This window comes from Oryzias latipes, chromosome 18, assembly GCF_053564925.1.
Source record: "Oryzias latipes strain Hd-rR chromosome 18, Olatipes_Hd-rR_3.1".
In the NCBI taxonomy this organism is placed as follows: domain Eukaryota; kingdom Metazoa; phylum Chordata; class Actinopteri; order Beloniformes; family Adrianichthyidae; genus Oryzias; species Oryzias latipes.
In genome coordinates, this window is record NC_136254.1 from 30,088,506 (window position 1) to 30,113,837 (window position 25,332).

General features: G+C 43.7%; 1 protein-coding gene across 2 annotated transcripts; it reads left to right on the plus strand.

The window, feature by feature from the left end:
* The first annotated feature begins 1,076 nt into the window (after positions 1-1,076).
* On the plus strand, positions 1,077-21,668 carry tmem102 (transmembrane protein 102). Of its 2 annotated transcripts, none has more exons than XM_011487307.4 (6): positions 1,077-1,471; positions 3,567-3,778; positions 16,782-17,120; positions 17,190-17,383; positions 17,462-17,674; positions 17,748-21,668. In XM_011487307.4, exons 2-6 carry the CDS (start codon positions 3,577-3,579, stop codon positions 18,345-18,347), a joined length of 1,548 nt encoding a protein of 515 aa, XP_011485609.1. In that variant the 5' UTR covers positions 1,077-1,471; positions 3,567-3,576; the 3' UTR covers positions 18,348-21,668. The 2 variants fall into 2 exon arrangements, with proteins under 2 accessions (XP_011485609.1, XP_011485610.1); XM_011487308.3 differs by having other exon boundaries at positions 1,396-1,619.
* The last annotated feature ends 3,664 nt before the right edge of the window (positions 21,669-25,332 follow it).

Sequence of the window (25,332 nt, forward strand, 5' to 3'; positions counted from 1 at the left end):
GTCTCCTTTTCTATTTAATTCAACCATTGCATAATGACGAAAATGACAAACTATTGTGCATAAACCTCATACTACAATGATCTTTTAAAAAAAGTGTAGAATGGAGTCACTTTGGCAATGCACATCAGCAGTTTATGTCAATTTTCATACTGGATCTTTTTAAATATTTTCTCCAGTTATTAATGTATATTTTCTTTATTAAATTTGAAGAAGCCATATGTTCTCTACAAATATTGATACTCATTGTTATTAATAATGTACAATAGGCCTTAAAGTACGTTTTCTTACTTTTAGATCTATTCTAAAAGTCTCCCCGGTGTTCTTTTAGTTATGATTATGCCGTTTTTTGCCAAAATAAAAAACGTGGTTTTCTAGGACATAGTTTCTGCAAAGTGGCAGTAGCTCATTAGATATTCACCTCTGAGTTGTTGGCGGGACTGTTGGCATGGAGCAACCCCATCCCCCTTTCCCATCACCCATAACTGAGATCTATCTGTTCACAGGTTCTATTGCTAGCTTACAAATACGCTCATTTTCAAATGGCTTTTTTTAATTGTTGCTCTTGATTCACAATGATTTGAAGAAAGAAATACTCGATAATTTAATGCTAATAATTTAATACTCAATAAATTATGTTAATTGCATTAACAATTGTTCAATGACACTGGAGCTGTTTAAGGGTTGAATTGTATTACATTTTGCAGATTACACTTCATGATAATATTAAATAGGAAGACATTATCTCAATATATTTCAAATATTAAAAATGATAATAACAAGTATTCAAAATACAGAATTACATGCACACTTTTGAACACATAATTTGACTGTTGATATGAATATTTGACATTATTTGATTTATTGAGGGGAATATTTTTTAATTTGTCATCTTTTTGTTTTAAACATGAAAAGGATTAAAAATGGGAATTGGGGCACCCCTCCATCCCTGCCCTCATCCGCCCATTTTCTAAATCCGGCCGTGTCCCCGATCAGAAACTTGAAACCGCATTAGCTGGATTAGTAAACCCCCCCCCCCCCCCCCCCTTTTCCCCATAATTAATTCTATTATGCACACTGGTGTAACCCTCCTCTGGTGGCTCCACTAATGCCTCGATTAATTGGGTGTAGTGGCACGTGAGAGCCAGCCCCCACAGCCGGTCAGTTTTTCTCCCCAAATCGGGAGGGGGGCACCTGTGCACGCGCTTCATTTCAGCGCAGGTAGAAACCCTGCAAATCGAACTTAAACCACGTTCCGAGGCTACAAGGACAGTTTTAATCAACAAACTAGCGCGGCTCGTGTCAGTGGGCACGCGCGAGTACACCGCTAATCCAGAATCCTGTGTGCGGGACCATGAATGCTGGGACGGTGTTGCCGGGGGGGAGGTGGTGGCGCCTGGGACCTGTTGGAGATGACTGCTAAGGGCGGAGGATGGACGCAGGACGGCAATAACGGCAGGAGATAACGAAGAAGGTCCGTGTGGGGTCCCCGCGTGAACGGTCAGGTGTCCGGAGCCTTAGCCGCGCGGGCTAATTAACCGCGATCCATGCTGGAAAGCTAACGATGCGTGGGCTCGTGCATATGCCGCGTTCGTGTGGAGGTTTTCACGTAAAAGCTGGAGGTGCGTGGATGTGAGGAGCTTCACTTCGACTGTCCACGGCTCACGTGCTAGCTGGAATGCTAATTTGCTCTTAGCTAGGAGGCTAATATGATCTGGCTAATATAACAACAATCATTAGCCGGCGGGGCGAGGCAGCGCTCTGACGCCTACAGTGAGACTAGGGAGTACTAGTGACCTCATTAAACTTTATTCGAGTCTCATTGAGGTTATTTGTACCATGTTATCAAAACATAAAGGGTTAATTTCTGGTGTCGATTCTTGACGGCAAAAGCTAATTTCTTCGTTAAGCTAAGTAGCCAAAAGCGGGGCAGCTAATTGACCCAGTTTCGTTGGGGGCAGAGGCCGTCGCCACACCTGAGACAACTTTTATTTACAACTTTTCGCATTTTTCTGAACGTTAAGTAAAGCTTCCCTTTTCCTAGAAAAAAGTCGTCTGGTTCGGTTTAAATCACTCAAAATCCACCAACTACCGTCAGAATGTGCGTGTTTACACTTAAAGTTCAGCTCTAAATTGTGAATTTTAATCTAAAAACAATTTTCGAATAGCAACATACTAAAATAAGTCTGGAAAATCCAATTTAGTAAGCAAAATATCCTCAAATGATCGATTTGATGGATACATTTCACTTTTTAAAGGGAGAATTCACCAAACTTATATTGTTTTTTTAAAAAAAAAAAGGTTCTTCCCCAACTCTCCAAAGGCATCATGGGAATTGAGTCTAATTCAATTCACAACAATTCAGCAATAAAGAACTCGCATCTACTCAATACAAACTTTGGTTAAGGACATTTTTGAGAAAAATGTGAAGAACTTATAAAATTATTTTTATAGCCATGTTTTAATTATCTTTATTATCTCAAGTAACCTCTATCTATAGCCTGTGGTCTTTAATCTTCTTCAGGCTAAAGACCGGTTTATTATTGACAATATTTTAAGGGATTGGCCTATCAGAGGCTGAAATTGGTGTCTGTACTTTTTCTTTTTAAACTTCTAGTCTTACCTTAACTTTTTAGGGTAAAGCTTTTTCTGCAGGCTTTGTAAAAATATCTACATCTGGTTTAATTGTTTTTGTATACTAGCATTCATGTAAGGACCATTGCATTCTGAAATCACTAATTTTCCCTTAACCTGTAACTGTTTAATTGGAAGCTAAAAAAAAAATCAGACGCCAACTTCGGCCTGGTGTGAGTTTTAAGGTGTGATGAATAAATATTATTATATATTATGATATCTTCTAAATAAAATTATAAATGTAAATAATTTCATTTATTATTTATAAATGCAACTTTATTAGCAGCACCCTTGTAACATTATACAGGTGATTGCTGAATATTATGCATTATTCCTATGGTGTGTTGGAATGACCATCGCAACAAATCCACATTTGGAGCAAAGACTCCTGGTTTTTGTCTGTTAAATGTAGCTTTCTTTTATTTTGAAGTCAATGGGTTTTCATACTTTTTCTTCACTGGCTTTTCTCAAAGAAACTTTCCAAATATGTTTGTTTTTTTTTTGCAAACTTTGCTATCTTGGGGGTTTCAGTTTAGCGGTTGGAGCAGTAAGAACGCAGTGGAATGGATTTTCCTCAAGTGACCGAGCGACTCGAGTCGGATGTGATTGGGAGAGTCAAGTAGTTTTTCAAAATAAAACTTCCTTCAGCGTCAGATCAGAAATAAAAAAACACAATGTTAACATTTTGTTTTTGCTTTTTCTTTGTGGCCCAGTACCAACTACAGGTCCCCTTATTTAAAACAACAGCTTGAAACTATACAGTTGTGTTAAATCATCTTTGTTTAATTCTGTTTCTGGAAGTCTTGTGCTTCTGACAACAAAGACAACCCTTTATGGGAAGAAAGATCACATATTTATTTTTCAGGATGGACTGATAGATTTTTTTAGGCAGTGATAAATTATGGCTTCATGTTTTTTTCCTTTCCCCTCCACAGGGTTGTAGAGATGGAGTCTATAATGAGCGCAGTGACCCCGCGCTCCCCAGCCCCGGTCAAGAAGCTGTCGGAGGTGGACTTCCGCTCGGGGGCCCCTCTGGAGCAGCTGTCGGCACAGGTGTCCGAGCTGGTGCTGCTGGAGCAGGGGGAGTTTGGGGACCAGACGGCCTTAGAGGTCCACACTGCCAAGGATTTCATCTTCAACATGCTGGGTAAGAAAAGAAAATGAGAAAAGTTCGGTAAGATCCATGCTGTGTGACATGAATGGGTGTGTCTGTGCTGTCTGGCTCGGGTCTTGTGATTCTGTGGATTGTCTGGAGGCTGCCTAAATATTTAGGGTCTTTAAAAACTGGAGGTGTGTCTAATGAGCTTTTGTGGCGCATTGTTCGCCGCCTCAGGCAGCAGGGCGGTTGCCATAGATGCACATGGGCTGTCCGCAACCGTCTTTGTTTTGGTAGCAGAAGATTTTCCCAGCCCGGCATTTGAACAAGCTGCGGTCTCAGTTGCGTGTTCGTCAGCTGCTTTGCTGCATGTTTGTCCTAATGCTGCAGTCAGGTTGAGAGCAGCTTCACTGATACAGGTGGTCATGGTTACTGTGGTAACACAGCAACAGCATACCCCTGTTTGTATTCTTCCTCTGAATGAGGATGTGTTGATCAGAGATGCGTCCGTTGGGAAGGGAAAGGAAGTTTTTCTGTGGTGCAACATTTCACTATTTAGGTGTAGCAGAACCATAAGTCTGTGACGATGATATCGTCGTTTTTTTACTTTATTACTTCATTTATTTTATTTCCCAACTAATGACTCATCCGCGATGATCTAGTATAAACTGAGGGAAGTGACTTTAACTAAAAAATAAACAAAATAGAAAAGAAGTAGTTCGCTCCTGCATTTGATTAGTCTAGTGGACCGAGCGACCGTGTCTCTAAGCAGACAGACTTTGTGTTTGAGGGGAAGGGAGGATGTTTTGTTATGTGTGCACTATGTGTGGGAAACCTCGGACTGCGTTCCGTCCTGCAGCTCTGGGTAAACGAGCTACAGAACTCAGGAGAACCGGGTCTTCCAGTAATAGTGTGTGTCCGGGCAGAGCTCGGACCGCCAGCTCACACAGCGGCTTTGGGGCGGTGTGTGTGAGCTTTTCAAAGCAAAAATGCCGCTCGGTCCTTAGAAACCGTTCAAACAACCATCTTGATTTGTGTTTCCAGTCGTGTCCCGACAAAATAAAGGCTGATGTTATTCCCACATGTTTACGTTTAGCCAAGATGCAGATGCAGCTTTTCCCGCATGGATTTTATGTTCATCCAAGGCTAAATGTTGTTAGCCCGTGTTAGCCTCACCTAATGTCTTCCTGCTCCATTCTTAAACAGAGAAAGCACTGACCACACGGATTAAAATTAAAATGATGAGCGAAAAGGCGCTTCATAATAACCGTAACATTAATAAAAGCACATTTAGAAGATCATCTCGTATATTACAGAGCTGCCAGATATCTATGTATGTAGCCTCTCAGGGGAGCTCATATCCTCTTCCGGTATTTCAAACACTACTGCGCATGAGCGAATGATTTATTCTGACCGAAAGTGTGACCCATATGAACGTTTGTCATAATCGGAAAAAGTTTTTCTGGGCCCATGTACACGGTTGAATTCTAATTGATCTGATCAAGATATTTTGCACATGTAACCGCGGCTTATGGTGTCGACTCGCAGCGTGGCATCACGATGGGGTCTCTCCATCGTGATGCCAGTCGACCCTACTCCCATTGTCTCTTCTATCGACCGACGGAGGGTCATAGAGAGGAGTGGCTGCACCTAAGCGGAGTGTGGGTGTGTCTTCTTGCAGTTCCCTTAAAATCTGTGCAGCCACCGTAAGGGAGGGGATCAGAATGGAACGTACCATTGTGCCGCTTGTCCGGCCTCTGCAGTTGGAAGAGGCTTGGTGCCAAATGTCAAGCAGTGCTAATCTGGTGAATCTTGCTCCAGCTCTATTCCAATATATGAAAGACTTGGTGCCATATGATTCCAACTAGGCACAAACCACAATTAATAATTTCTCCATGATCAATTTACAAACGGTTGGCACTTCCATGCATTGAAAGGGGCGCCATCCATATGTCGCCACTAAATCCGAGTCCCTGATTAGCCAAAATTCGACCTGGTTTAACTTGCAACTAGGGCTGTGACGATAACCGCATCACCGCATCACCGCGGTGATGAGGTCATCACCGCACTTTTTTTACGCACTTTTTTTTTACTTTTTGCATATGGTGCGTGTTTGGAACTATAATAAACACATTAATCGCATTCATCTTTGCTTATAATTTACTTTTTCTGCTAGTCCTGTGTTCAGACTTTCCTTCTTTCTTTCAGATTGTTGTCTCCTTTTATAAGCTGCGTGCGTTTTTAAGTGCGGGACACGGCCGCCCACCGGAGGATTTTGTGTTGGGGGGGGGGGGATATTGCTATCCTCCTTCACTTCGTAATTCCAAACATGAGCGCGCGCTGTTAGATTTCCATGAAAATCACTACATGTTTTGTTTGGGAAGTATTTTTTGCAGCGTAACGTTACGTTTCTGTATAAACAAAGGCGGAGCCTCCTGCCGCGCGTTTTACATGGATGTCAGGCTCACGGCTACCGGAAAGGGGACAGTGTCTGCAGTCTGCTTATTACTGGGCAATATATAATATTCTGAGAAGATGTCTGTACCAGAGAGCACAGGTAAAACTTGCGTGCAGCTCCAGAGCGGTCCGCTGCAGAAGAATCAACACACACCCCCAACACACGTGTGCGCACCTTCCTCCTATAACTACACAAGACGCTCCGCGCTCACACACACAGTCAATCTACAACGCCTATAGTTAGTTCACCAGTTAGATATGTAGTTGTTAGTTGTTACTGTTGTTTGTTAATACAGACTAGTACGTTGTAATTGTATTTATTTCCGATGCGGCCGCCGGGGGATTTTGTGGTTTTTTTTTTTTTTTTTCTGTTTTTTTTTTGGGGGGGGGGCTGCGGTTAACCGCGACACCGCGCCCCCTGGTGGTTCATCACCGCGGTGATGAAAAATTCGACACCGTCACAGCTCTACTTGCAACGCAAGTTTAATGGCCACGCCTTTTTGTCCGTAAAGCCCGAAAACGTTTGTAAAATCTTGTATAGCTACAGCTGTACACCAGGATTTTAAAGACGGAAGCCTGAAACGAAGATTTGCATAGACTTTTCCTCAGTTCACGATGAGCAAACTTATGTTGTTTTAGTCTTTCGTTCTGTTTTGCTGTTTTGTGTCAGTTTGAAAATGTTACCATGTTGACAGATGGCTCTTGTTTCTTTGAAGGCTTTTTTTTTTTTTTTTTTTTTTTGCCTCCGTGTGGAAGGATGGCAGGATGAATTCCAGGCCTGTTCATCTTTCTTTCTTCCAGGTAGAAATCCCTTTTTCCTGCTCCCTGCCTCTGGTTTCCTTTCTTCCCTCTTTGCTCCCACCTTCTCTTTCTTCGGCATCTTCAGATGCATTTCAGGATTTTGAGGCTGCCTTTTTGCCTGCATAATCACCAGTGGTTTGCTGATATTTTCACAACCCGTGCCTCGCCGCCTGCTGTGACAGCTCCAACCGCTTTGGGAGGGGGAAAAAGAAAGGGAGAAAAAGTTTGACACTTTTGAGCAGAAGCAGAAAGTTTGTGCAAGATTCTGGGAATAAAAGTTGAGCTGGTGGCGGTTTTGTGCACGAGGAGCTCCGGGCCGTGTGGGGGATGAAAGGCGGCTTTGGAGGCAAATATCAGCCCCTTGATGCAGAGGTCTTGTTCCAGCCTGCATTCGTTCTGTCAGATGCTGCGGCATAGGTGTCGGTGTATGCTAAGCAAAGTGGCTTTGTTATGAAGTTTGATCTGCAGATGCAATCCCACTTGAGCTTTTTCAAGCTGCTGGGAGATGGAAAGAGGAGGGATTAATCTCAACCATTTGCATTCAGTGATTTCAAAAGAATTGAGTGCCAAACGGTGTCAAAAAGGTCTTTTATTTGCCCTTTGTTTGAGTAAACAATCTGACGGGACTGTAGACGCTCCATGAAGGGCTGCTGGATAAATACTTTGAAAAGTAAAAGTCTGATGTTAGCAGAAACTTCTTGAGGAGCAGATATGTCCTCTACTGGGGAATTCAGATCCTTAAGTTAGTAGATAGAGAGAAGAAAGTTTAGTCTGTCCTCTTTCTGAAAGTTGATCAAAATTGAAAAATTGCATTTACATTTTTCACCTCTTTTCAAATATCATAGCAAGCTTGAATCATTGTAGCAGCACTGTTACATTGATTAGGCTTGAATTAGGGCTGAAACGATTCCTCGAGTTACTCGATTACAAAAATTCCTCGAGGCAAAAACTCTGCCTCGAAGCCTCGTTATATTCCTGACGCGCACTATACGCGCGGCGCAGGGGTTTGATTGTGTCACACGGACCGTTTATTCACACGGACCTTTTGAATTTAGTTGGCGCGATGGCGGAGAATAGATCTATCCTCGACTAGAAACTGAATCCCAGGGTACCCCAGAGGAGTGCCCAGCTTATTGCTAAACCCTAGATCCATGAACCACAGAGTGGTTTCGGTCCCTCCATCACTGGTCCGTCCATAATCCCTATGGACAGAATCTCTAGGCACAGCCAGGGGCTGGATGGGGTCTGGTTTGGGGAAAACTCTCTGTTATCTGCAGATGATGTTGTCCTGTTTTCTTTATTGAGCCAAGACCAACAGCATGCGTTGGGGTGGTTTGGGTCCATGTGTGAGGCAGGTGGGATGAGGGGCAGCACCACCAAGTCTGAGACCATGGTTCTTGACCAGAGAAAGGCCAGGTTATCCCCTCCAGGTGGGTAAAGTGCTCCTGCCTCCGGTGGAGGTCAAGTATGATAGGCTTTTGTTCACATTTGAGGTAATATCAGAGGGTGAGATCGTCAGGCGCATTGGAGCGGCATCATCCTCTGTGCCAGTCAGTTGTGGTGAAGAGGGGAGCTGAGTCAGAAATATGTAGAATTGTTGTTTGCACTCTCGCCTTACAGTGAGAAGGCCGTGGTTTGAATCCCAGTTGGGTCCTTTTTGCGTGGAGTTTGCATGTTCTCCTCATGCATCCGTGGGTTTTCCTTTGGGCACTCCAGCTTCCTCCCACAGTCCAAAAGTATGCTTATAGATGAATTCATTTATAGGTTAGTACATTAAAAAGTCTCAAAATTATCCCTGGGTGTAAATGTGAGTGTGTGCCTTGTGCAACTGCAACAAACCGCCAACCTATGCATGGTCTACCTCCCCCTTACCCAAAAGTAGTTAGGATAGGCTGCAGCAACCCCATTACCCCAAAAAGGACTCTGTGGGTTTAGAACATGGAAGGATGTCTGATGACATTTCGTCATCACGTCATCATTTCAGTTTTGATATATTTTATTATGATTTAGGATTAACAACTCTTTCTCCAGTTGTTTTCTTTAATGGAATTTGTGGGTTTTGCACAGTGAATGACAAAGAAAGCCTCTTGGTATCATTCCAAGACTTTTTCTCTCTGTTTGACACATTTTCAGTTTAAATGTGTTTTCCTGACCAAAGCTGTTTACTGTGCAACATGCTGATTGGATCATATTAGCTGTCAGCCTTTGACATGGTATTTTGGTTTGATGCCTTCATTTTAGCGCTTAGGAGCCTGAACTGCCATTAAGGGGGAGAAGGGGGGGGTACTGTCTCTCCAGTCAAGAGCCCATGCTTTACCTCCACCCTAATGTGAATCATTACAGTCTTTGTTGTGTGATCTAGTCCTCTTTGTCACACTTTTCACTCCAGCAGATTATTCTTCCCTTAAACTGAGGCTAGCAGGTCTCACGAGCCAAGAGCTGGCCAAGAACACACTCGGATAAGTGGCTGTTTAGGGATTTGTGGATTCTACTTTCTCTTGTGTTAAACTGTGCAGATTGGAGGAATGTTTTTAGCACTGCGAGAAGGCAAGTGCTTCTAGATCGAACAAGAATGTAAAGAAATGATTCACTGCTTACTCGGTTCTCTGCCCTTGCCCCACTTCCCTGTAAAGCTTTTGCTTGTTAGTGTAGCTCAGGGTAGAGCTGTGACGGTGTCGGATTTTTCATCACCGCGGTGATGAACCACCAGTCGCGGTTAACCGCCCCCCCCCCCCCCCCCCAAAAAAAAAAAATCCCCCGGTGGCCGCATCAGAAATAAATACAATTACAACGTAGTATTCTTTATTATAAAATAACAGTAACAACTAACTACTACCTAACTAATTAACTAACTTTATATAAAGCCCATATAGGTGTTGTGGATTGACTGTGACTGTGTGGGTCAGCGCTGCATGTCGGAGGAAGGTGCGCACATGTTTGTTGGGGGTGTGTGTTGATCCCTCTGCAGCGGACCGTTCTCTAGCTGCACGCGAGCCTTCACCTGTGCTCTTTGGTCACACACATTTTCTCAGATTATTAGATATTGCCCAGTAATAAACAGACTGCAGACACTTTGTCACTTTTCCGGTAGCCATGAAGAACACGGGGCACGAGGCTCCGCCTTTGTTTTTACAGTCACGTAACGTTACGCTGCAAAAAATAGTTCCCAAACAAAACATGTAGTGATATTCATGGAAATCTAACAGTGCGCGTTCATGTTTGGAGTGAAGGTGAACCTTAATACCCCCCCCCCCCCCCCCTTACACACACAAAATCCTCCGGCGGGCGGCCGTGTCGCGCGCCCTTAAGAACGCACGCAGCTTGAAACGGAAATGAATACAATGTAAATTATCAATTAGAACACAGTAAATTTGTCATAAATTTCTCGCGAGACGAAAACTTCTGTTGTAGAATGAGTTTGTGTGCTTCTGAAAGCGAGCTCCAGTGTGTAAAGGAGCCGCGTGGCACGTGCAGCGCGGAAGCACTGAGAGCGCGCGCTAGGGTTGGACGATGTCTCCTAAATTGGCCGTTGACGATGTATGCAGTCAGCCATAGGGATGGACGATGACATCGTCGGGGGGGCAATTTTTACATTTTTCGTTCTTATATAACTGCTATTCGATATTTTACTTTACGTTTTATTTTATTTCCCAACTAATGACTAATCCGCGATGATCCACTATAAACTGAGGGAAGTGACTTTAACAAAAAAAGTAACAAACAAAATAAAAAAGTAGTCCGCTCCCGCACTTGACTAGTGAAGTGGACCGGCGGAGCGCGGATTTACAGCTTTGTGTTTGATGGGAAGGGGGGGGGGTGCTTTGTTACATGAGCGCTATGTGTGGGAGATTTAAGACTGCGATCCGTCCCGCAGCTCTAGGGGTACAAGCAACCGAACTCAGAACCGGGTCTAAAAGTGTGTGTCTGAGCACAGCTCGGATCGTCAGCAAACACACAGCGATTTGAGCTTCAAAGCAGAAATGTCGCTCAGTCCTTAGAAAACATTCAAACAATCACGTGGATTTGTGTTTCCAGTCGTGTCCCGACTAAATAAAGGCTGATGTTATTCACAGCATGCAGCGCCAACCAAAGCTAATGTTGTTAGCCCGTGTTGGCATACTGCTAATCCTGGCTACGTTCAGAAAAAGCACTGACCACACGGATTAAAATTCAAATGGTGAGCGAACAGGTGTTTCATAATAACCGTAACATTATTAAAAGCACGTTTAGAAGATCGTCTCGTATTTTACCGAGCTGACATGTCAATGTATATAGCCGCTCGGCAACATTGTTTTGTATTGAATTGTTACATTCAATAATGTTTGGAAAAAAAGCCGCTCGGCGGAAGTTGTATCCCCTTCCGGGTTTCAAACCCAACTGCGCATGTGCGAATGATTTATTCCGACCGAAATTGTGACCTTAGTGAGCGTTTTTATATTCTGAAAACATTTTTCTGGGCCCATCTACACGGTTGGATTCTAATCCGACCATTGATCCCATCAAGATATTTTGTACATGTAACTGCGGCTTATGGCGTCGACTCGCAACGTGGCGGGGGCGTGGCATCCCGATGGTGTCTCTCCATCGGGATGTCAGTCATCCATCACGATGGACGATGATATCGTCCATCGGCACAACCCTAGCGCGCGCCTTTGAGAGAGAGCGGTGGGAGAGAAGGAGAAAACAGTCTGAAAGAAAGGAGGAAAGTGAACACAGGACTAGCAGAAAAATTCAATTATCAGGAAAGATGAATGTGTTCAATGTGTTTATTATAGCTCCATTCACGCGCCATATGCAAAACTTAAAAAAACAAAACGTGCGGTGATGTGGTGATGTGGTGATGACCTCATCACCGCGGTGATGCGGTGATGCGGTTATCGTCACAGCCCTAGCTCAGGGGTAAAGTTTATGTAAAGTGTCTTTTGTATTTTAATTGCTTGAAATGCAGTAAAGTGATCATAACTGGGTTGGAATTGGGTGAAGACAATAATTCGTGTTTGATTACTTGGCCTGATGTCTTTAACTGTTAAAGCTGTTCAAAATTTCCTACTCAGAAAATTGTTCAATAATTCTAGCACTTGTGAAAATAGTCAAAAAATAACTGATGATTAAAAAATTAAAACCTAGAGATAAACATTAACGTTTAACACTGAGATGTTTGGTGAGACCTAAATAACACGCTCTTTGACACACCGTAACTCTTTGACTGTTCACTCAATCAATGTAAATTAGCTGATTCTGACATGGAGAAAAGAAGCTATCGGCTGAACTACCATAAAGTATTGCATAATAGTGTTCAGCTTCTTGAACACCTCACCGCTGTACCATTTCTTAAGTCCTTAATTTCATACTCGCCATCAAATATACTTTTGGCCGGTTAGAGCCAGTTATTCCAACACATGAAAGAGATTTGCTATGAATTAAACTAAAAAAGAGTTTGGACCTATTTCTAGCAAGATTGTGATAGAAGACGGTCACGTAGCTTTAGACTCAATCAGATGTTTCTTTTGTTTTTTTTTCTTTTATTAGTTAGTTATTGGTTAGTCTCTTATGACTTGTTCTTGGGCTAAAGAAAAGAGACTTCTCTCTATTCTGGTCCTGTTAGACCTCAGTGCAGCCTTTGATCCCATCTACCCCAGGGATTCCTGTGTTGTTCCTCTTTCCCACTCCCCTCCAGAGGAGCAGGAGCGATTCCAGGTTGCAGTTGGCTTGTCTGTGCTCCTGTCCTTTGCCGTGGACCTCGCCTCTGATTCATCTTGCGCCCCAATCTCCCCCCCCCAGCTTCATCTGAATGGACACTATTCAAACATGTAGTTTTAGATAAGCTAACTTATTCGAGTAGTTCTGGAACATCACCTGTCCGTCCTGGGAGAGGTTCCCTCAACGTGGACACCTCTGAGGTTTCTTCTTTTTCTTTCTGGAATCCGTTTTTTTTAATGGAATTTTCTTCTTATCGAGAAGGAGTGTCTAAGAGCACCGATGCTCAGTTTAGCTTACTGTATTTTCACGACCATAAGGTGCACTTAAAAGTAAATTTTCCTCCAAACTGTAGGGGGCGCCCTATGAGACGGTGCGCCTATTGTGTAGTTGTGGGACTTCGGCAGAGGAGTAGTAGAAGAGGCATGAGAACCAACTCAGTTTTTCTCCCGCTGCTTTTTTCCACAATGAGTGTGTATGTGTGTGTGCTGAAATGTTGTTTGTGCTGAAATGTATGTATGCTGAGGGTCCTCCCGTGCCGCGCTCCCCCATTTGCAGAAGGATGGGGCAGGGACTCAGCTAAGTGAGTGTGTGAGCGCGCATTCCATTTATGTTACTCAGTCAGGGAGGACAGTAATAAAAACAAAAAAAAAAGGTGTTCCTCCCAAAAAACAGAGACTGGTTCTATTATTAATCCGCTCTGGAGGCTCTGAGGGTCCCAACGGGGAAGTGAACCCCCGAAAGAGGATCCACTGTCGGTCCTGGCGAGGACCTCCCCTGCGGTCAGAAACGTCATCACAGGAAAGGTTCAACACTAGCATTCATGTTTAACCAGTATGTTGTGGTAACCCGCCTTAACACCCGGTGCGCCTTTTGTATGTGTCAAATACAGAAAAATTACCCATAACTGAGACCGCGCCCTATAACCCACTGCGTCCCATGGTCGTGAAAATACGGTAGTCTGTTTAGTTTAGCAGTTAACTATTGAATTTCATGACTTATTTTATGTTCTTATACAATTACCAATATGAAGCCTGTTGAGGCAAGTATGCTGTTATATTGGGCTATATACAATAAATAGTAAATAGTTTAACTAATTAAAACTTTTTTGTTGATAGTTGAAGCTACTTCACAGAGGTGCTGTAAGTGTTAAATGATAATTAAAAAAAATTTAATGAAATAGAAATTTTTTCATTTTTTAATGTGTTACAAAGATTTCAGATCAGGCTTCGGTATTGGTAGATACTCAAAATCGAACCAATCGGATCAGGACATCCCAGTAGTGAGTCAAATCTGTGAGGGAGCCGAGAAACCCAGCAAGATCAAAAACCGTTTTCGCTCCACCTTAGTGTCGAAAACTCAGTTTGTTGCAGTTTAGCCTCTAGATGTCACCAAAGCATTTATTTCTAACCAGCTGAACTACAATAACGGGATTTTCTGTTTGCTTCATTGTGCGCGTTCGATGGCTGTCTGGCGCCCAACAGTGAAGCGATCAGGCCCCTGAAGCTGACTGATAAACTCGCAGATCTGGGAATACCAACACCCACCAGAAACTGGATCCTTGACTTTCTCACTGACCGACCACAGGTGGTGAGGATGGGAAAGCAGGTCTCTGCTGAGCTGACAGTTAGCACTGGTACACCACAGGGGTGCTGCCTCAGTCCAAAGCTCTTCTCACTTTACACCCACGACTGCACCTCCCCCGACTCCAACAACATCATCATTAAGTATGCAGACGACACAACCGTCCTCGGCCTCATCAGAGGAGGGGACGAGTCTGCATACAGAGACCTTGTGCACAGGATCACCATCTACGGAGAGGACAACGACCTTGTTCTCAACGTAGAGAAAACAAAAGAGATAATCGTGGACTACAGAAGGAAAGCACCGCCACATCAACCGCTCATCATCAACGGGACTGTGGTGGAGCGGACCGACTGCCACCGGTTCCTTGGTCTGCAGATCACAAACAGCCTCAGCTGGGAAAGAAACACTGCTGCCACAGTGAAGAAAGCCCAGCAGAGGCTGTACTTCATCAGGCTGCTGAAGAAGGCCGGTCTCAAGCGCCGGACCCTCACCCAAGCCTACAGGGGGCTTGTGGAAAGCATCCTCACAAGCGGACTAACAGCCTGGTTCGGTAACACCACCTTAAAAGAGAAGAAGATGCTGCAGAGGGTCATTAATACAGCTGGAAAAATCATAGGTTGCAACCTTCCATCCATGGACACCATCTACAAACAGCGCTGCAGGAGGAGAGTGACTAAGATCATCAGAGACAGACACCACCCTGCTCATGGACTGATCCAATGCGTGGACTCAGGCCACAACCTCAGGCGTCGCAGGCCTGAAAGCATCCACGCACACACCACACGCTTCCACGACAGCTTCTTCCCAGCTGCAATCAGAATGCTGGCTAAGGACATCAGAGAGAGAAGACTGGACTAAAATACTAAGTGCAATAAACAATAATATGTGCAATAATTCTATGTGCAATAATGCTTCTGTACAGATTGGGTCTCTGCAATATCCATTATCATATTTTACTGATATTTATATTTTTATACACCATGTAAATTTGTTGTCTAATTTTGACTTTTAACTTTATTCTATTTATTTTTATTTTCTTTATTATTTCTTCTTCAAATTTTTCTTTTGTCCTTTTTTTTTTTTTTTTTTTTTTTTTTTTAACTTATCCTGACATGAGAGATGCCAAAGAAAAATTCCGATGTACCGCATGTGCAAACGGCAATAAAACTTGAATCTTGAATCTTGAATCTTGAATCCGTTCTGCTGTTGCTGTGTGTTTGTGTGCGTGTGGGAGGCTTGTTGTCTCTCTGGCTACGTTCACACTGCAGGGCTTAATGCTCAATTCGGATTTTTTGAAAAAATCCGAATTGTTTGCTAGACCGTTCACATTTCCAAGTAAATCTGAACTTTTGTGATCTACAGTGTGACCGTGACACGACCCAAACGAGACCCGCATGCGCAGAAGCCAGAAGAATACTCAACGGTGAACGACGTCACTTGTTTGCGGAGCAAACGTTAACAATGGATGTCAACAACAGTGTTGTCAAAAGCGGAGCTCTTTTTGTAATATTAAATTTATTTTCACGAAGGAGCAGCACAATTACAATCTTCTCATTTTAAGAAGGCAATGGAGTCGGGATGGTCTGTACCCACTGTTGTGGAAAGGAAATGTGTATGTGTTGGAGCCGCGCGCCGGCGTGTGTGCAAGCGCGTGCCGCAATAGAGAATAGGGGGGGGGCAGCGTGGGCGCGCATTCATGTTGTGTGTTACGGAGGAAGGAGGCTAAAAAAGGATAATAAAAGGTTTCCCCCAGATTAAATGCTATGGACTCTTTATTAACCCGTTCTGGAGAATCTAAGGATCAGAACAGGGAGGAGGAGGAGGATCGCCTCGGGTCCCCCGTGCTTCTGAGCACGGTCGGAAAAGCCGGGGAGAAAGAACAAAAAGTTATCGCGGGAAAGGTTCAACACCACGCTCTGCCATTTAGCTGGAAATTTTTTCAAAAACCGCCCAGTTGCGATCAGAGCCCTGGAGTTTGGCCTGAATAGAGCGATCAGCCCAAATATTAATCCAATCCGTGACCTCCCTTCCCTTCCACTGACTGGTCTCAGCAGCATCGTCCACCATGGTTGATGTTTACGTTCTCGTTCCCGCCTACTTCAACGCAAAATGATGACGTTTGTTGCGTGTCGATGACGTACAGTTCGGAATCAAGTCGCCTGGCCGGTCAGACGGCAGTCGCAATTGAAAAGAACGGCTACAATTCGGAATCAGGACGGCAAACCCACGGGGCCTGGGTCGCAATTGAAAAGATCGGATCTGTGTCATTCAGACTGTCATGAAAAGATCGGAATTGGGCCGCTTAGGGGCAAAAAATTCGGAATTGGGTCGTTTCAGCCTGCAGTGTGAACGTAGCCTAAGTTTTGTTCATATCGCTGCAGTTCAGACTCATAAAGACATGCAGGAGCTCTCCAGGTCTTCCAGGTTCATGTGGAGCTGCTGTGTTCTGCTAGAACCGCAGTAGAAAATCTAAAGAACGGCCTTTTTAAACATCTCTGTTTCTCTGCTCCAGGTTTAGTCCAGAAGGTGGACCAGCGCCTCCCCGTGGCCAACGAGTACCTGCTGCTTTCCGGCGGGGCCCGGGAGGGCGTCTTAGACCTCAACCCAGAAGACCTGGGGGAGTACGCCAAAGGGGCTGACTTTGACCTGGATTTCACTCTGCTGGTGCCCGCTTTGAAGCTCCACGACCGCAACCAGCCCGTCACCCTGGACATGAGGCACTCGGCGCCGTGCCACTCGTGGCTCAGCCTGCGCCTCTGCGACTCCAACATCCTGTCCCGCTGGAGCATCTGCTGCCAGGAGGAGAATGGCCTCCCAGCCGAGGAAGATGAGGAGGATGAGAGGGAGATGGGTGAGTAGGAACAAGCGGGATTGAAGGAAGGTGGAAGGAGGAAGTTCTGACGTTCCCTCTCCTGCACAGGTAAGGGCTCCATCCCCTCTCTGGGCTCTCCTCAGGCTCTAGATGGATGCTACTTCTCCCCCACCCTGGTGACAGACTGGTTCTGGGGGGTCGTGAGGGAGGCCGTGGATGAGCTGAGGCGCAGCCCCCAGAGGGGCATCCCGACCCCCGAGCGGCTGGAGAGGAACGGCCCCCTGACCACCATCATCCTTCAGGTTCAGAGCAGCACCGCTTCTCAGGGACAAACAAGGTCTGAGGTTTCACGAAAAACTTGATGTTGTCTCCCCCCGCAGGCCGGCTCCAGCCGGGTTCTGTACGACCTGCTGCCTGTGGTGTCGTTCCGGGGCTGGCCCGCCGTGGCTCAAGGTTGGCTGACCGCCAATCACTTCTGGGATGGGAAAATCACAGAGGAGGAAGCCATATCCGGCTTCTACCTGCTACCCTGCTGCTCCCCCATGGGAGGTCGAGCGGACAGAGAGTGGAGGCTGGCGTTCTCCCGCAGCGAGGTGGAGAAAGTTCACTTCTTGATTTGCTTGTGTGGTTTGAACATCTGTATTAATCCTTCTTTGTCCTGAAAAGGTCCAGCTGAAGAAGTGCATCCCCTTCCCCATGGCCCAGGCCTTCCAAGCAGCCAAGGCGGTCCTGTCTCGTATCCTGGCCCGTCCTCGGACGGGCCTCAGCCTGTACCACCTGCGCACCCTTCTCTTCTGGGCCTGCGATCGACTTCCCGCTGCTTACCTGTCCTGCCCCGATCCAGACACTCCCGGTCGCCTCCTCCTGGGCCTTCTGGATGACCTGGCTCATTGCATTCTGGGTAAAAACTGTCCAAACTACTTCCTTCCGCAGTGCAACATGTTGGAGCACCTGACGGACGCTCAAACTCTCCTCGTGGCCAGAAAGCTGGCCCACGTGCGCTCGGACCCCAGCGAGCACCTGCGGGCGGCCCTGGACCAAGCGCAGCAGGCGGGCCAGCTGAAGAAGGAGCTGACAGCCGGCACCAACGGCCACGGCTCCCCCGGTCATCACCTGGCCAACGGCATCATCTCGCCTTCGGAGGATAAGCTGGCTCAGCGGCTGCAGCAGCTGGTCACGGAGAACCCGGGGAAATCCATCTCCGTCTTTCTGAACCCGGACGACGTCTCCAGGCCGCACTTCCGCATCGACGACAAGTTTTACTAATGTTCTCGCCGCGCTGGAGGCGGATCCACAAGCACACTGATGACGACAAAGGGGAAGGGGCTAAAAATGAGGCGGAGTCTTAATGTGCTGTTGACTCCTCCCACTGAACAATGCAACCAAGTCCTGCTGCTTGATGACTCAAACCAAAAACAAAAGGTTTCCTTCGACTGACGATGACGCCCAGGTAGTCATTCTTTATCAGCGAGCTGTTGCCACGGAGACGGCCCTCTGCTAGCGAGCCGGCCTTACATGCTTGTTTTACAAGATCTGCTTTGGTCGTTAGTGATGAGAGCTGACCGACTGGGTGTGTGTGTGTTTGTGTGAGCGTGTGTATCATTACATAAGTGAATCCCGTAAAGGCAGATGTGCGTCTGGATGCATTTCTCCTTGTTGTCTGAAGATGAAAAGACGCTTCATGTCTGATTTAACAGATTGAACGTTTATGAGGAAAGCTGCAGATTCTGTGAACAAAGTCCCACAGCTGCTCTCCTTGATCTTCTCTCAACACTTTATCTAAACTCATTTCCATTTCATCAGCGTTTCTCAGGAATGAAGAACATTTTTCACTTGGACGTTTCTTCAGGAACATTTCATGTCCCGCACATTTCTTAAACGTTTAAAGCATTTCCCTGAAGAGTTCTCCCCTACATCAGGTTTTAATCTATTGATTTCAAACCAATATACTCTGAAATAATTCATTTAGATCAATCAAATCCATAATTACATTTCTATTCCTTAAAACATTTCATGTAATTTTTCTTAAATTGTATTTGTTTTGCCAGTTCCACCTTTGTTCAGTTCAGATTACAATTTATGTGAGGTATTTATTACTGAGTACAATTAGTTCAAAATTTTATAAAGAAAATTAGAATCAACACTTAATAAATTCAATTTTTTTTTATTTGAAATGGTTTATTTCAAGCAATCAAATAGGAATAATACAAAAACAATACAATCATCAGTTATCCATTCATACAATGAGGAATCAAACTTAGGATAATTACATATTAATAAATATTGCTTGAAAGGGAGTGGAAGGAAGCGAATTTATAGAATCCCACCCCGTTATACCGTAACCATTTTATCACATGATTTATAATCATTTATCATTAACTTTATCAGACAGAATTAAGAATCCTTAAGGATCAATAAAGCACATGACAAAGATGAATTACTTATTTATTATGTAAAAAATGCAGATCAGTAATCTAAAATATGTGCACATTGTTAATTATAAAAATCATGTATATGATTAACAAATAATATACTATATCAGTAAAATAGACAAAACACTGTTTCAAGAATCTTCTTGGCATAAATTGATCAAGTATCAAAAGTTAATAATTCAAATTATGTTTTCATTAGGAAAAATCATGAATCCATTTTGCCAAATGTATTTGTGAACTTTTTAATAAACACAATGCAGAGTTAAATTACACAAATCTGAGGTGCATCACCCTAATCTGGCAGATTATGTTCTGGATGTGTATTTTGTAATCTGGAGATAGATTAGGTACATAACAATCTGGAGTTAAATGACTCTAATCTGTATCGCCCTAATCTGACAGTAGATTATTAGATTCTGGATGTATATTGTCTGATCCGGAGATTAATGATATTTTCTAGAGGTACTTGACAAAAATCTGGCGGTACATGAAAACAAAACTGAAATAATTACATTAATCTGGATTTACATTATTTTAATCTGGAGGTACCTAAATGTACTATGGCGATAGACAATGATAATCTTGACATGCACGACAACTAGATTGAGATAAAAATATTAATCTTAATGTACAATGCTGTAATCTGAATATATATATATAATATTCTGGAGGCACTCGACAATAAACTGGAGGTACATGAAAACAAAATGGAGATAAATACCAGTAATCTGGCGGAATATTATTGTATTCTGAATGTACATAGTCTAATCTGGAGATATATATTGACATTCTTTTGAGGTACTCGACAAGCATCATTTGTAAACAATAATAATCTGTATGTATTTAACAATAATCTGAAGGTCCAGGATAAGAATATTGAGATTAATTACTCTAATCTAAATGTACATTATTGTAATATGCTGGTAAATTATAGTATTTTGGAGGTACTTGATAATAAACATAAAGTAAATGACAAAATATGGTGCTACTTGACGAGAATCTGGAGATGCACAACAACAATTCAGAGATTATTTACAAGAATGGATTTATATGATCATAATCTGGAGGTAATTTATAATATTCTTAAAGTACTTGACAATAATCTGGAGGTAGATGAGAACAATATCATGATAAATAACTCTAATCTGGATGTACATGACCATAATTGACCATTGACATGACGGTAATCGGGAGATTTCTCCTGATCTGACAGTTTCCTGTTTGCACAGTTTAGTCCTCCTGCTGCATGAAAGCAAAGCTTTGCTGTTTAACTTCTAACAACCTACAGAAACTTGGATTAAAAGTGGGATTGGAACGTTACAGAACAGACGTTTTGCTTTAGAGAGTTCCTCTGGAGTCTTTTCCTTCCTTCTGTTTTGTGTGTGTGTGTGTATTTGTGTGCGTGTGTGTGCATTACAGAACCAGAGATAAACCAAAACGCGTTATCGATGCGGCACAGAGCGTCTCAGCCGGTGTCGGCACTTTCCCACCCTGACTCGGTGTCATGCAGACTCTTCCCGGATACGAATATTCAAAGGCCTAACCATTTCTTCATCGGATTACAGATTTACCGTAAAGGTACCGACTTCGCTGGTGTACGAAAGTGCTGGATGTTACTCGGACTGTACCACTTTGTACCTTAACACGCCTAGTTGGAGATTACCAGACACTGGAAACAATCACTCACTTTTCCCCGAATTGTACCCGTGAACTCTGGAGAGCGTCACATGTTGTATCTGAAGATTGTTGGTTTCTAGATATGCAATCAAGCCCCGCCCCTTTCAGAAACGGAAACGCCTGTCTTTTTAACGCCTGCTGTAATTTAGAGTTTACTGTTTGTATGAAACTAAACGGTTAGTGGGAAATAACTGCTGTGCAGGGATTGCATGAGGTTTTCTGTCTTTTGAACATGGATCACAGATTGTGGATTAAAGATGAAAGACGATGAATGTATCTGATTTGTCGCTGATCTGTCCCATACTTGATAAGAACCAGAAAGTTCTCTAATCTGTCTGTAAAGTGCTGAGAAGTTTTAACGTTGAATCTCGTATATTTTCTCCTTTTGCTATATTTATTACTTTTTCTTTTTCTGGGGGTTTTTATTGATCGGTGTTTAGGCTTTAGCATGAAATAAATCACCACAGTTGAAATTTCATCAGTTTTGTTGTTTATTTGCACTTTGTACAACTCTGAAGGGAAGCTTGTGCTTTTCTTTTTTTTTTTTTTTTTTTTTTTTCTTATCCCAACAGGTGCTGCTCCACTTTTGAGCCATCGGGTGGCGCCAAAGGACAGTAGTTGCTTTGAAGACACTGGCAAAGTTTGAGAGCAGGTAAAGTAGTGCTGCACTGTGGCTGCTCCATGACATTTTGTAATAAAGACCCATCAGAGAGAAAACAATGAATCAAATTAGCTGAAAAACCTTTTTGGAACTAATTTATAGAATCATGTGAAACATGTGAAAAATGTAACGCTGTGCTGAGATTTGTAGTTTTACTTTGTAATTGTTCAAAGAAACATTTTAGTCCACGTTTTTTAATAATTTAAATTAGAACATGGCTGCAGTTTGAACAATGCCCACTAGGTGTCTCTAAACCTTGCTGTATTTTAGATTAGACTTTATTCATCCCACAATGGGGAAATTCTCTTATCTTCAGCAGCAAAAAAAGACATTCAGAAATCCAAACAGCTAAATAATTAGCATACCCAGAGGATAAAGTGACCTTCAGAACAACAGTATAGATAAATTTTATGATAAAACATGAAATGCCTTATGAAAAAGTAAATTACATTGAAACAACATAACAAAGTAAAAATACACTGCAAAAGCAACCGTTAAAGAATAAAAAACGACAACTACAATTTGTAGAAAATACATAAAATGAGTGAATGAAAAACAAAGAAATCACCAGTTGGATCGTAGTGTGTCACTGTAACACGGTGTTGTACAGTCTGATGGCTGTAGGAAGGAATGACCTGTGGTAGTGTTCCTTAAGTCTGGTGCTCAAGGAGCTGGTCGGCGCCTTGGTGCAGTTTTTAAACATAATGCTGCAGACTCAGCAGAGATTCTCCTATCAACTTCCATGCATAGTGATAAACTGATTTGATTTAACGTCGAACCTTAAAAATATGAGTTTTTGGCCACAGAACTGGGAAACAAACTTAATTTGGAAAACCAATGAACAGTTTCTGACTGGCAAAGTAAACTGCATCCACTGCTGCTTGGTATAAATATCTGTGACGAACAAGAAAACATACTGCTGTTTCTTACTACCAAAAGCAGACTTTAGGATCTTGTTCTATCTAATAAAAGTTGGAGGATTGAACGCAAAGGTTGCGAACCCAAAACCTCAATTTACAAGGGTGAATGCGACTTTAAAGCTTTTTGGGCCATAAAGGAAGCTAGAAAAGAGCTATGTAGGTCGGCCCACACCGTTTATCATTTACTCAGTTTTGAAACTGGTTGTATGTATTAGGGCAGTTGTCCAATGACTGACTGATAAACACAGCTCCATAGTCCTTTTGTATCCCAATGATTGGTCCTAGTTATCAGATGTTTGTAGGCATGTAAACATTGACGCAGTGTTGGACAGAATCGTGATCAGGAAGCGGCACAGCTTTAGGTTTGTTGCTGTTTTTAATTGGTTAGATGCTCCATTAAAGAAGAGAACATCTGTTAAACCCAGTGTAGATGGGTATTAGCCTGTTTAGTTTGGGGTGGGTATCCCTGATACAATTAAGACTCCAAGTCAAAGCGGAGATTTCTCTGCAAATTGGTTTGAGATGCTGCAGTACATACTGTTGACACGGTGGTTTCCTCACAGATCTAAAGGCCTTTTCTGTCAGCTTTTTAAATTGCGTAAATTGGATTTGTGATGATAAATTTGCCTAATGGAAACACGTCCATTTAAAAAAAACAACTTGTGTTTATCAAAAAAGAAAATCAAAAGTTTTGGCACATCAAATGGGACATTAATTCATTCATTCATTCATTCTCAAATCCGTTTGTTTCCTTTCGGGGTCACGGGGCTGCCGGACCCTCTCCCAGCCACTTGCGGGCGAAGGAAGGGAACACCCTGGACAGGTCGCCAGTCTGTCACAGGGCACCTTGACATTCACTCACATATAGACAACATTCACACCTATGGACAATTTAGAGTAACCAATTACGGTAACCTATGTAGCATGTTTTTGGGCGGTGGGAAGAAGCGGGAGTCCCCGGAGGAAACCCACGCATGCACGGGGAGAACATGCAAACTCCACACAGAAAGGTCCCCCATTGGTGTTCTGGTTCAGGTCCCCCAGCCGGTACTTGAAACGGGGGCCTTCTTGCTGTGAGGCAAGAGCGCTAACCACTGCGTCACCATGCAGACCAAAATATGTCCAAAGTGAACAAGAGTCATGTGACCAACAACCACATACCACCGCCTGCCTCAGTCTTTGCACAGCGGGCGCCACCACAGGTCCCACAGCGTCACACAGCTCATCAAAAGTTGGTTGTGTCATGTGGAATTGTTGGATCCACAGCTCTGGAAAACCACCAACCACCATTTCCCAAAATGGCTTCATCCGTAGCCCCTCCCACGTGTAAGAAGTTCGCTGCTCCACGGTGTGAATGAGACGCCAACGTCTCCTTTAATAGATGACGATGAGCACTAGTGCCGTGATAGAAATCTGAATGTATTTGCTGGAAATCAAAGTATTGTTCACATCCATGTTTTTGAACTGTATTTTTTCTTTTTCAAGATAATTATGATTTAATAGAACCAGTAAAATTGAGAAGTAGTTTTTTTCGACATATATAGAATATCAATAGATTTCCTTCATTTATTTTTGCCATTACAGGGCTCCAGACTGCGAGCAATTGGTCGCATTTTGCGACCAAAATTTGAGAGTGTGCGACTGAATTTTACATCCAGTCGCACATGCGCGACCAGTAAATTTGCCTCCCCCACCCTTCGTATTTTTTATACATTAAACGTGGAAGGGGCACATCAATGATCAATGAAATAATCAATGAGACGCGAGCGCACACGGACGCAGGCAGACACACACACTCGCGCACATACTCATGAAACGCGAACACGTACACTCTCGCGTGATGCCTGTGTGCGAGGCGGCCACTGCGTGTGTGAAGAATAGGGAAAGCCACTGTGAGTGGCTAAAATGCGTGGAGGGGGCGGGGCCTAGAGATAATCGAGTGCGCGTAAACATCTGTGGGAAGGAAACGGAGACAAATATCACAACCTGATATGTGCGTCTGAACTATGGGTAAGCGAACTATTGATTCGTCCTTCCGACCTGCGGCTAGTGTACCAGTGCCAGAGTGTACAGCAGGGGTCTCAAACTCGCGGCCCGCGGGCTATTTGCGGCCCCCAAGATGATATTATGCGGTCCCCGCCTTAATATGAAGGTTTAATGTTACTCCAGCCCGCCAGTTTGTATGAATGACACTTTTTTATTGTCGTGCGCGGAGCTGACCAACCAATCACAGTGGGGTATATGACTCTTGGGGGCGTGACAATGACAGGGTTTGAAAGCAGGAAACCTGACAGCTCCATCCCCGGACCACACTAAGGAGTTCCTTACTTTCCTTTAGAACGTATTTATTCGCTCGTAATTTTCTAAATACATGCAGTCCGTGCTGAACTTTTCTCTGGGTCGCACAGAACCGGAGGAAGGTTTAGGTTTTGGTTACGGCGGCGCATCAAAGGGTTTATGCACGGCCGTTACGGCAGCACACCGCTCCCGCAGGAGTCGGGGCAGCTGAGGAGAATAAATGTCCCACACCTACATGCGTGACAGCTAACGGATCTTGAACT

Excerpts from the sequence above, each read along its gene's own strand:
- tmem102 (XM_011487307.4), top strand. The coding sequence starts at position 3,577 with ATGGAGTCTATAATGAGCGCAGTGACCCCGCGCTCCCCAGCCCCGGTC. Across the intron at positions 3,779-16,781 it reads TTTCATCTTCAACATGCTGG|GTTTAGTCCAGAAGGTGGAC; the intron begins GTAAGAAAAGAA and ends TCTCTGCTCCAG. Across the intron at positions 17,675-17,747 it reads TGGCGTTCTCCCGCAGCGAG|GTCCAGCTGAAGAAGTGCAT; the intron begins GTGGAGAAAGTT and ends TGTCCTGAAAAG.